Source organism: Schistocerca americana, chromosome X, assembly GCF_021461395.2.
Source record: "Schistocerca americana isolate TAMUIC-IGC-003095 chromosome X, iqSchAmer2.1, whole genome shotgun sequence".
NCBI classification, from domain to species: Eukaryota; Metazoa; Arthropoda; class Insecta; order Orthoptera; family Acrididae; genus Schistocerca; species Schistocerca americana.
The window spans coordinates 785447688-785461292 of NC_060130.1; the positions used below are offsets into that span (position 1 = coordinate 785447688).

Here is a 13605-nt window from a genome sequence, read left to right on the forward strand (position 1 = left end):
AAAAGCCAACGCGGGCCCCTTTAATTGAGGCGGTTATCAAAATAGCCATTAATATTAATAAATATGATTCAAGCTCCACTTGAAATTACCCTTTACTGACTTGGTGGATAGTATCAAACCATTATGCTCTCTGCTTATTTATCTGTTGACTGCTGCTGATGGCCCATATGAGGTTAAAAGCGAAAAGTTGTTAAGCGAGTGAGTGGAGTCATCGTATTGTGTCACGGTGTTTTTGAGCTCAACGGCAGCTATGCTCGTCCTGCTAAGCTTGTGTAATTGATATTTACGCACCGGAACCAAGTTACAGCTAACAGATATCTGCTGCTGCTACTGCAGTCTGGTTTCTTCCTTTAGACAAAATTGAACGACATTTCCGAACATTCTTCATTCAGTGATATTATTGATACTGGATGTATGAAAAGCAGTAACTAAGGACTCAGTTACGACTTGTCTTGTGTTATCAGACGGAATACTTCAACCGAAATTTTCATTTCTGCTTACTATGGAAAGTCTTTGTACTGGATAAGCCACAGGACGTGGTCGTAAAACCTGTGTACTGTAAATGACAAAAATATATTTTTTCTATAATGGAGACGTTTCCATGTAAAGTGATACTTATTTTAACATAACAAATTAGTAGAATAAAATGATGTATAATTAGTAACTCTTAGTTACGATCTGAATTAATTACGGAAGTTTTTGCGTGTTCCTACACGATTCAAAAAGATAGCGTCTTTACATCAGGAATTTACATTAACAAATGTAAGAAAGTAAAGTAGCTTATCGTGCAAATGACTTTATACAATAACACACAAAATATTTAATGAAACTTAAAAGAAGTAGACATCAAAAAATCTAAATAACAAGAATATTGGATTAATATCTACCGCTTCTGCTGTGCCGTTAGTAACGATTTTTTCCCTGCTCGTGTCAGAATACGAATTTCTTACGTGTTGCTGCACGTACCGGTAGGCATAAGCAACACATGTAGTATGTAATAAGCTACCGCTTTCCCCTTAAGTTCCACAGTTTGTATATTTGCTAGATATTGTTTAGAAAGTTCTCACTTACGAACAGACTTTCATTCTCGTTTGTTAATAGGCTTTCAGTGTCTAGTCACTTACATACACAAATATTAAGGAGCAGAAAATATTGTCTATAATGAAACTGCTGTCAATGGAACGTCACGTTCCATCGCAGGTTTGTCACGATTCCATATCGACGTCTAGAACGTTATACCTATCAGAGTAGGTCAAACACAAATGAGTGTGACTAACTAAAATATCTAGAGTTCTTTTACTATTTTCTTAGAGCCACGTCTTTCAAAGCGATAGTGAATGGCCAAAATTTAATGTATCTTTGTTTCTGTTTTGATTTTGTTACCGGTGGAGAAGAGTTCGTTCTTCCGTGTGACTATGGAAATAGGGGCCGCCATTCCTGAGACTTCCCCCAGTGACATCTACACTGGACTGTCTTCAGTTGTTACATAGTCCAATAAATGCTCACATTCTTATAGAAAATACCTGAACACGTTCATGAAAATCTCGCAGTGGCAAATTAGTGAAATCGTGGTTTACAAAGCAGAGAAGGAGCGTTGGACAGGTTTGAATCAGTTCCCAAAGTTTGAATTGTGGCAAGAGTAGTTCCAAATCATGAACATAATTGTATTGTATCACGCGGTGGAAAAATCCTAAAGCGTTACGATGAAAATAATAAATGACAGTATCTCATAACTTCAAATAACGATACACAGCCGTCAAACAGAACAATTTCATTGTACGTCCACGGGATACTGTTTCCAGTAAAATATTTCTTACTTAATTCGCTTTTTATTACACCATAAATTATTAAGTTTCCTTCTTATGTTTGAATTAGTCGGTTTAATAAAAGTCATGAGGGCTATTACCCTAGTATTACTGTAATTACTGGTAAAGACTTTACCTTGTATCTACTCCCAAAATCTGAAAAAGAAAGATTTCCCATGTCAGCGAAATAGCAGCTTCAATAATGAGGATTAATAAAGTTCAAGAGTGTCACACAAGTTCCTTCAGAAATTTTCTGTAATTATTCATGAAGAAATTTTAATCTGGTCAAACCCCGTTACTTTCTTCAAAAGAATTTTAAATGCAGGTTTCTCAAAGGACCATTGTGGATCTGTTTGTATGGAAAATTGTGGCTTTCGCTAAGACACACGGGATTTATATCTTTGTCATTATAAAGTATCTGTACAATTAATTCTGGCAATATGTAATTAGTACTGTAGTGTTTTGAAGTGAAACATAGAATTATTAAATGTGCGTGGAATAGTGAAGTATATGTAAGAAAGTGAAACATTTTTTACTTGCCTGCAGTAAGCTGCGTGCTGAAGCCGAAATCTCCCAATTTTACAACTCCTGGTGATGAGAAGAACACGTTTTCCGCTTTGATATCTCGATGAATAAAGTTGTTATCATGCTGAAATGAAACACACATCACATTATTTTTCCTAGAAGGACTTCAGTACCATCATGATATTCAGACTTTCAGAGCAAGTAGCGAAAAGACTCAAAACATATAGAGATGGTTGATGCAGACTCTTCGTTGCGTTTTCTGTGACTCAAAATATTTGACATACTACCGGTAACTTTACAATGGAGAATTTGCAAGTTACAGAAAGAAAGAAATGATTTCGGAAACTCATGCTCCATTTACTGCTTGAAAATGAAGTGATTTTTATTTTGTAGTAGAATTAGCAGTTAATTTGAAGTAAACTGTGACAACATTAAAATAATTTTGGGTAGAAAATTAAAGGATTTTATTGAAAATTAATGATTTACACTGATCAGCTGGAACATTATGACCACCTACCACTGGCCGGTATATTCATATTTTGCACAGATAACAACGTCTTCGCGTCGTGGCATGGAAGTAATGAGGCCTTGGTAGGTCTCTGGAGGGAGTTTACAACACATCTGCATACACAAGTCACCTAATTCCCACGGATTCCGGGGAGGGGTCTACATCTACATCTACATTTATACTCCGCAAGCCACCCAACGGTGTGTGGCGGAGGGCACTTTACGTGCCACTGTCATTACCTCCCTTTTTCTGTTCCAGTCGCGTATGGTTCGCGGGAAGAACGACTGCCGGAAAGCCTCCGTGCCCTCTCGAATCTCTCTAATTTTACATTCGTGATCTCCTCGGGAGATATAAGTAGCGGTAAGCAATATATTCGATACCTCATCCAGAAACGCACCGTCTCGAAACCTGGCGAGCAAGCTACACTGCGATGCAGAGCGCCTCTCTTGCAGAGTCTGCCACTTGAGTTTGCTAAACATCTCCGTAATGCTATCACGCTTACCAAATAACCCTGTGACGAAACGCGCCGCTCTTCTTTGGATCTTCTCTATCTCCTCCGTCAACCCGATCTGGTACGGATCCCACACTGATGAGCAATACTCAAGTATAGGTCGAACGCGTGTTTTGTAAGCCACCTCCTTTGTTGATGGACTACATTTTCTAAGGACTCTCCCAATCAATCTCAACCTGGTACCCGCCTTACCAGCAATTAATTTTATATGATCATTCCACTTCAAATCGTTCCGCACGCGTACTCCCAGATTTTTTACAGAAGTAACTGCTACCAGTATTTGTTCCGCTATCATATAATCATACAGTAAAGGATCCTTCTTTCTATGTATTCGCAATACATTACATTTGTCTATGTTAAGGGTCAGTTGCCACTCCCTGCACCAAGTGCCTATCCGCTGCAGATCTTCCTGCATTTCGCTACAATTTTCTAATGCTGCAACTTCTCTGTATACTACAGCATCATCCGCGAAAAGTCGCATGGAACTTCCGACACTATCTACTAGGTCATTTATACATATAGTGAAAAGCAATGGTCCCGTAACACTCCCCAGTGGCACGCCACATTGAATCACATCCCGGATGTGTTCGATCGGGTTCAGATCTGGCGAGTTGGGGGACCGGAACTTCAACTGGACCTCGACACTATGTTCCTTGAACCATTCCATTACACTCCTGATCTTGTGAAATAGCGTATTGGTCAAAAATGCCACTGCCGTCGGGAAACATGGTCGTCATGAAGGGATGTACGTAGTCTACAGCCAGTGTACGATACTCCTTCGCCGTCGTGGTGCCTTGCATGAGCTCCACTGAACCCAAGGATGGTTCAAATGGCTCTGAGCACTATGGGACTCAACAGCTATGGTCATCAGTCCACTAAAACTTAGAACTACTTAAACCTAACTAACCTAAGGACATCACACAACACCCAGTCATCACGAGGCAGAGAAAATCCCTGACCTCGCCGGGAATCGAACCCGGGAACCCCGGGCGTGGGAGAACCCAAGGATGCCCACGTGAATGTTCCCCAGAGCACAATGGATGCGCCGCCATCTTGCCTCCGACGCGCAGCACAAGTGTCAAGGAGCTGTTCCCCTGGAAGACGACGATTCGCGCCCACCCATCGCCATGATGAAGAAAGTATCGGGATTCATCAGACCATACGACGCTCTGTCACTGCTCCAACGTCCAGTGCCGATGGTCAAGCGCCCATTTCAGTTGTAGGTGCCGAGTAAGCTCAACGTTAGGAGTGTTCGGTGCACTGTGTGTTCAGACACACTTGTGCTCTGCCAAGCATTGAAGTCTGATGTTTGTTCTGTCACAGTTCGCCGCATGTCCTTTTTTACCAGTCCGCCCAACCTACGACGTCCAACCCCACGACGTAGGACGTCGTTTCACCTTGGTTTCGCCTCGTTTCGCAACAGCATTCCATTCCTTTAGGACCCAACAAATTGTGCAGTTTCCGAAAGCTCATGGCGAGCCTCCGGGCCATCGCAATCTGCCCTCGGTCAAATACAGATAGATTGCGCACCCTCCTCATGCCACACACGGAGAGAACGCTCACTGATACTACATGCACCGAGCGTGTGTCTGACTAGCAGTCATTCCTCGCCAGGTGACGCTGCTATAGCCTGAACGGGTTTATATCGATAGTAGGTTGGTGCTCATAATGTTCTGGTTGATATGTGCATATAAAAAACAGTAATAATTTACAAACTTATGAAAAAGTCAATTTTGTTTATTTTATGACAAGGTTGTTATGGAACGTAAAACATAAGCGTATGAGAAAATGAATGACACAGCAAAGCGACTTACAATCCTTAGCGAAAAATTTTACTTGTGAATTTGTAAGCGAAGACGAGGCATGTTATGTTTGGCGGAAGGTACGTAGTATTGACGTCAAGATTTGAGCCCTTACTACGTGTACATATGCGAGTACATCCATACTCCGCAGTCACCTTCTGACACCAATATACAGGGTGTTACAAAAAGGTACGGCCAAACTTTCAGGAAACATTCCTCACACACAAATAAAGAAAAGATGTTATGTGGACATGTGTCCGGAAACACTTAATTTCCATGTTAGAGCTCATTTTAGTTTCGTCAGTATGTACTGTACTTCCTCGATTCACCGCCAGTTGGCCCAGTTGAAGGAAGGTAATGTTGACTTCGGTGCTTGTGTTGACATGCGACTCATTGCTCTACAGTACTAGCATGCCCATTTGATGTATGGATTAGCACGGGGCAATAGCCGTGGCGCGGTACGTTTGTATCGAGACAGATTTCCAGAACGAAGGTGTCCCGACAGAAAGACGTTCGAAGCAATTGATCGGCGTCTTAGGGAGCACGGAACATTCCAGCCTATGACTCGCGACTGGGGAAGACCTAGAACGACGAAGACACCTGCAATGGACGAGGCACTACTTCGTGCAGTTGACGATAACCCTATTGTCAGCGTCAGAAAAGTTGCTGCTGTACAAGGTAACGTTGACCACGTCACTGTATGGAGAGTGCTACGGGAGAACCAGTTGTTTCCGTACCATGTACAGCGTGTGCAGGCACTATCAGCAGCTGATTGGCCTCCACGTGTACACTTCTGCGAATGGTTGATCCAACAATCTGTCAATCCTCATTTCAGTGCAAATGTTCTCTTTACGGATAACGCTTCATTCCAACGTGATCAAATTGTAAATTTTCACAGTCAGCATGTGTGGGCTGACGAGAATCCGCACGCAATTGTGCAATCACGTCATCAACACAGATTTTCTGTGAACGTTTGGGCAGGCATTGTTGGTGATGTCTTGATTGGGCCCCATGTTCTTCCACCTACGCTCAATGGAGCACGTTATCATGATTTCATGCGGGATACTCTACCTGTGCTGCTAGAACATGTGCCTTTACAAGTACGATAGAACATGTGGTTCATGCACGATGGAGCTCCTGCACATTTCAGTCGAAGTGTTCGTACGCTTCTCAACAACAGATTCGGTGACCGATGGATTGGTAGAGGCGGACCAATTCCATGGCCTCCACGCTCTCCTGACCTCAACCCTCTTGACTTTCATTTATGAGGACATTTGAAAGCTTTTGTCTACGCAACCCCGGTACCAAATGTAGACTCTTCGTGCTCGTATTGTGGATGGCTGTGATACAATACGCCATTCTCCAGGGCTGCATCAGAGCATCAGGGATTCCAAGCGACCGAGGGTGGATGCATGTATTCTCGCTAACGGAGGACATTTTGAACATTTCCTGTAACAAAGTGTTTGAAGTCACGCTGGTACGTTCTGTTGCTGTGTGTTTCCATTCCATGATTAATGTGATTTGAAGAGAAGTAATAAAATGATCTCTAACATGGAAAGTAAGCGTTTCCGGACACATGTCCACATAACATATTTTCTTTCTTTGTGTGTGAGGAATGTTTCCTGAAAGTTTGGCCGTACCTTTTTGTAACACCCTGTATTTTCCCACGTTGCATTACCGAATAGCACGTGGGAAGGATGATAGTCAGAAAGCTCCATATGAATTGTAATCTCTCGAATTTTCACGTCTTGGTCATTTCGCGAGACGTATGTTGGAGGAAGTAATATATTGCCCAACACTTCTTGGAAGGTAGTCTCGAAATTTCAACTGTAAATCTCTCCATGACGCACAACGCTTCACTCGTAGCGTCTTTCACTATAGTTTGTTGGGCATCAAGGCCCGAAACAGTGCGACTGCTACGGTCGCAGATTCGAATCGTGCCTCGGGCATGGATGTGTGTGATGTCCTTAGGTTAGTTAGGTTTAAGTAGTTCCAAGTTCTAGGGGACTGATGACCACAGCAGTTGAGTCCCATAGTGCTCAGAGCCATTTGAACCATTTTTGGGCATCAAGGTAACGCTCTCGTGCTTACTAAATGATTCCGAGAGGAAACGCGCCGCTCTTCGTTGTATCTCTCTCTCTCTCTCTCTCTCTCTCTCTCTCTCTCTCTTCTCTTCCCCCCCCCCCCCCCCCCATTAATTCTACTTGGTCCCAAACTGATAAACAATACTCAGAAATCGGTTGAACAAGTAATCCACTCCTTTAATGGATGAATTAATGGAACAGTAGTGGACCTCTTTACCCATTTTTGCCGCAATAAGTTAAATTTATTTATGTTCAGGGGCAGCTACCAGTTCCTGCACTAATCGTTCTGCATTTCGATTGATCTGGTGTTACAAACCTTCCTATAGACAACAGCAGCATCAGTCATTAGCCTCACGGAATTTCCAAGTTTATCCACTAAATAATTAATATTAACTACAAACGGGATCGGTCCTGTGACACTCCTTTGGGATACTCCCGAAATTTTCTTTACATCTCCAGATTTTACTTTTTTAAGAATTCCGTATTGACTTCTGTCTGCAAGTAGTCCAGGATCTAGTCGGAAATCTGATCAGGTATTCAATGTGTGTGAATTTTTTCACTAAATGTCAGTGTGGAACTGTATTTAATGTCTTTTGGAAATCAGGGAGCAATGCATTAATCTGGGCGCCTTTGTTTACGGCACTTGTACCTCATTCATGTACAGAGCGAGCAGAGTTTCACAAGATATCTATGTTTGGAATCCGTTTTCATTTTTATAGAGGTAACTTTCTCCGAAAACGTTATAATGCGTGAATGAAATAAAACATGCTCACAATTCCACAATAGATTCACGTCATCGTGGTAGACCTATAATAATACGCAAGTGTCCAACGACCCTTCTTGAAAACAGTAATGATCTGCGCATGTTCTCAATCTGCCTTTCCACTGTAGAGTATTTTCAGTTAATTTTCTATTCCGCGATCGTTTACCTACAAATTTGTCATTTCCACTTTCGGCCAAGAGTGAAGGGAGGTACCTTATTACAAAGATATTCTGTCGCTAAATGACTGACTACAGATTTCTATCTGCTTACTGACAATATGAGAAACTGAAACGTCTTAGGATTTTTAGTGAGATAGTTTGGCAAAATTCGATATTTCAGTGCCTGTGTTATTCCGAATTACGATGTAAAGTTCCTTCCGACATGCACTGCCACGATTACAGCCGTCGTGAAATACATGAAACATATTCGCAATTGCGAATATGGACCGCATCAGATGTATTAATGGAACGACGACACAGAAAATTTGTACCCGAGCGGGAGTCATACCCGGATTTCCCGCTTATCGGGTCGGTCGCCGTGCCATTTGGTTATGCGAGCGCCACTCACGGCTAAACCCAAAGTTCCACGTCGTCAATCACAGTATATGGAAGTCTGTGTGTTCTGTATGTCGTGGTTGACGATATATGGAAGTTTGGGTTTGGTCGTGAGTCGTGCTCGTTTAACCAAATAGTAAGACGGCCGTTCGCCTTACCATGTCTATAGGAAGGTTGCAGCACCAGATAAACCCCTGGAGTCCCGATCCGGCACAAATTTTCGTTGTCTTCGTCCAATTATACAGTTTATGGTAGTTCATATTTGCAACTACATTTAATGTTTTGGCAAAATTTTCCTTTGAAATTGGTCCGATACTTCCGGAATTGCTCTCCTTACGCTCATTTTGGCTTCATTCGGCTTTTTTTTGCGTACTAGGATTGCTGTGTTGTCCGAACAAGACAGCCAGGGAAAAAGCACCACAGGCGTAAAGATGAGAGCTGGTGCGAGTTCCACTAGCTTCACGGGCGGCGCTGAGGATGAAGATACCGACTTGGCCTCAGCTGATTGCCGGCCGAGTACAATCCGCCAATGACCGGACGACAACGGATAGAAGCCTACTCGGAAGATAGAAGAGCAGCTCTCACCCACTTGGTTATAGATCATCGTCCAGGGCTGACTTAGACAATGAACGTCGTTTAGTGAACTTTAAGAAGAGAACAGACAGTTATTGTAAATTGCATTTGCTATGCGCTGCGAAGTTTGCCTACTATTATTTGCAATTAGCCATTGAGGGCCTCTTTTGTGTTATATTGTATGCAGTGTTGCAGTCTTCATTATTCAACAAGTCGCAAAGATAAATAAACCTTTTTAACTAATTTGTGTGACTTTGTTACTTATTTGTTGGAGTGTTGTAGAACCTTCTCGCCCCTGTCCTGTTACCTGATCCTGGGGCATAGCTGTGTAATAGTGGCAGTGTCTTAGCGGTGTAATGCACCAAAAGCCGTTTCAGGAACTTACAAACTCGGCCTACCGCAGCAACAACAGTGGCAATTCGACCTCTTCAAAACTGGCGACGAGGGTCTATGGAAAGGATTTTACTTGCTTAAATCTGAGATGAAGTTCTCTCTGCTTTTGTAGCAACTTTGTAGCACGATGGGTCTCTTCCATGATTCACTTTTTATCCTCAGTACTGAATATCTAATGTTAACTACTTAGATACTCTGCACTTTTATCCTGTCACTCTTGCTAACCAGAAATTTTTTTTTGTTTTTTCCAACATTCCTTGTGACAATGCACAATTATAGTTGCTGTCTCAGGCTTATGTTCACTGTTTGCCTTCTAGCCATTAACTGATTTAAGAAGTTCGATGCTACTGCAACAGAAGATGACATAGGGGAATAACGACAGCGACTTCTACTCCATGCAAGCTCGAAATTGAAACTTCCTGGCAGATTAAAACTGTGTGCCGGACCGAGACTTGAACTCGGGACCTTTGCCTTTCTCGAGCAATCGCGTTCAAGCCCGAAATTCTCTTACTTTACCGTCAGCATCAATGTCAGAGAGGGGTGCTGACGAAACTGAAGCTCTGGGGCGGAACGAGGAAAGTGGTGGGGCGTGGGGGGCGTTGTTGTTGAGTCGTACTTGTATATGTCAATCGGTTCGAACTCTGGTCCGTAAAATACAAATATTTCATTGCATGAAACTCCTGCCGGAGGAAACAGAAGAGGAAAGTCAACAGGATGGGGGCGTAGCATTTATTCCGTTCTGTGGCGCTTTATCGGGAAGATAGGTCGAATTCTTCAAAAAAATCAAGTGAAGACTGTCTTCCACCCACCAATTAAGACACAAGCACTGCTTGGTAATGTCAAGGACGATCTAGGGCTACGGTAATCCGGAGTCTACCAGATACCCTGCGGCTGTGGCTTGACTTACATAGGTCAAACGGTGCGTACAATCGAAAATCGTTGCCAAGATCAACGGCACACCAGAATACAGCAGCCTAACAAGTCGGCGGTTGCTGAATATTACCTCTCGGAATTAGGCAAAATGAATTACTACCAGACGAAGGCTCTGACACAGACGTCCAAATACTGAGACTGTCACTAAAGAATCTATCGAAATTCGAGTACGGGGACCGCTGATCAATCGAGATAGCGGTTACATCCTTAGTAAGGCCTGGGAACTCGCTTTGAATCTGATTAAAATGAGAAACAAGACTCCCACCATGAACTGACTTCGAGAACAGGCAGAGATACTAAGAAAATGTCGCCGGCACGCGCCCCTGGGCCCGGACCGCGAACGGAACGGATGCTGGACGCTCCGTGCCTCGGCGCGGACCGCGTTGGGAACACCTGCAGGGAGAAAGGGGATAAAAGCCCGGCGCCGGTGCCTCGGCTGTCAGTTCGTTAGTTTACCTGATGGTGGCAGCGTGGTCGTTTACCAAAAAAATGTGCCGTTTGGACACTAACACCTGGCTGTTCACCCGTGAACGCTTTCGTCACGAAGAATCAGAAGTCTTTACGTGATGCCTCACGCCTTTGCTATAGCGTCTCCGACTTGAGATTGCTGGAAATTTCTGTGACGCTTGCAAGGTTACTTAACAACTACCGACTAATGATATGGCCGATGCTTCAGTCAGATATGTTTTACATTAGTTAAACTTGGTGAGGACCACAAGCTAAGGAAGCATTCTCAAGAGTCGGTCGGACAGAAATATTTAAACGACCTGCTCTTCGGATGAATAAAAGCTATTTAATTTTGTTTCCTCCAACTGAGAATATGAGGTATTGTATCTAAACACTATGTAGAGACTATAGGTTTGCTTGTGTGGCCTGTCATGCACCACGTTGACGGGGAAGTTGCTGTTCTTGTTTGGAAAAGACGACAAAAACGCTCCGGAGACAAGTCTGATCTGCAGTCTGATAGACATCCGTGATGATTTAGGAAGAGGATGACCATATCTATTGGTATGCATTGCATGACTCCCTGAGTATAGACGTGGAATAAGCTTTCAATGAATGTTAGGCTCGCATTTTTCTTCCCCACGACTAAATTTAGATGGTAATTCTACTTCAAATTGCTCTGGATGAATACTCCTCGGTATTTGGCGACTACTTCTTATTCCAATGAGTACTAGGCGTTTCAGTAATAAAATAATATTGGATATTTTCGCCTTAGTTCATTCTATATGTTTCTGTTGAGTGACAACTGCCAGCTTTGACCATGTGCTTGTTTTCTTTCACTTCGCCAGAAATTTCTAATACTGTAGCAAAAAGAAAAAAAAAAAGAAAAAAAAGTTCAAATGGCTCTGAGCACTATGGGACTCAACTTCTCAGGTCATTAGTCTCCTAAAACTTAGAACTAGTTAAACCTAACTAACCTATGGACATCACACACATCCACGCCCGAGGCAGGATTCGAACCAGCGACCGTAGCGGTCTCGCGGTTCCAGACTGCAGCGCCTAGAACCACACGGCCACTTCGGCCAGCAATACTGTAGCCCTCATGTGTTCACCGCGAACATCTAGTCGGTCATTTATACGAATCCTACATAGATGAGGTGCTATCAATCTGCCTTTCAGTACACTGTACGCCGATTTCGCTCCTGGCGAATTTTTCCATTCAAAACTACTTATTGAGTAATATTTGCTGTAAAGTACAAAGGGAACTCACAAACAGAACATACAAAAATCCGACAGTATACCATGAATATTATGCTTCAGTTTACGTGAGCGACTGATGGGAACTAACAAATATCGCCGAGTCATGAATACAAGTAACTAAATCGGATATTCTAATGTGTAGGTATGTACACAAAATAATGAAAACAGCTTGAAAATAATTATATAATCAACTAATTGACTAAAACTCACTAAAAAACGAAAATGGAGCGCTGTTGGAAGGAACGGAAAGAACATACAGCCAAAATTGTCATTACAAGCCAAAGAAGGATGCAGCGTAGCGCGGCCATAGAAGGAAAGGCATACAATGTATAAATTGGTACACATAACAGAAATGGTCTAATATGTGAAAGCTACTTATAATAGCGTTAAAAACAAGCTGTAGAAACCAACTGTGTAACTAATATGAAGGAGAGTGATGAAGTAGTTTACTTTCATTGTTATTGAGGAAATCATATTTTGCTGTTCAATTCTACAAAAATCTTGAGTCATAATCTAAAGTTGTGTTTTACTTGTATACTAGAAATCACATTTACGAGAAATGTGACTATACCACATTGTTTTTGTTGCCGAGTCTCAGTTACAAATTTAAAGGGAAGCATACATCGTGTCAATTCAGTCATATGTGCCCTTGGAAAGGATCGGATCATGGTTTCAGACAAAAGGCAAACTAGATAAAACATTTCCATCAGAGACTGTGAGACATGTAGACCAATGATGTGGGATTACTTAATGGACATAAAGTTTCGTAGTAATACAAGCCAATTAACAACCGATGTATGGTAGTGGTTGAGGACCGGAATTTAGAGGAATGGAATACCAATTCCTGTCAGAGCATTCAGATTCAGTATTTCTGATGTTACTCTAAGTAGATTTAGATGAAGACCGGAATGAATCCTTCGAAACGGTTATAGCTGATTGTCTTGCTAATGTTTGTTACATTCCGAGCCTGTGCTCCGTCTCGACTGAAAGCATCGCGCGACGCGGCGTGAAACCTCAATCATCCCTCCTTCCTTCTTCAAGGACGGATCAAAAGTTATCAGTTCTTTTTTAGGTGTGTGTGGTATGGTTTTAAACCGGCTGCTTTTTCCTCAGTCATTGTATGTTACTGTGGCTGCCACGTGATTTTCCCCCTTTGTTACGTTTAATAGTGTCGAGTCTCAAGGATGGGAGTGGTGTGAGAAAAATATAAGATTCTAACCCCCATTCTCTACGACAGCAGAAAAAAGAGCGTGGATACACTTTTAATATGTGTAGATGTAAAAGATAGTAAAAAAAACTTGCTCCAAGGTAAGGACAGCAAAATAGAAGCTTGAAATGGGACGGTGAGGATTTGTAGAAGTAGTAAATGGTAGGACAACAAGGGAGGAAGGGTTCTTGATGAAATACAGGGAAGAGTTCCTGAGGCTGGATCATTGGGTAAGCGGGACCA

At 42.5% G+C, this 13605-nt stretch overlaps 1 protein-coding gene across 7 annotated transcripts in view; it reads right to left on the minus strand.

Moving 5' to 3' along the window:
• Positions 1-13605, minus strand: part of LOC124555410 (serine/threonine-protein kinase NIM1) — a 510029-nt gene that overhangs the window by 19752 nt on the left and 476672 nt on the right. For all 7 annotated transcript variants that reach the window (XM_047129307.1, XM_047129308.1, XM_047129313.1 and 4 more), the window contains one exon: positions 2346-2454. In XM_047129307.1, the coding sequence (XP_046985263.1) occupies positions 2346-2454 (109 nt within the window). The remainder of the gene's footprint in view (positions 1-2345; positions 2455-13605) is intronic.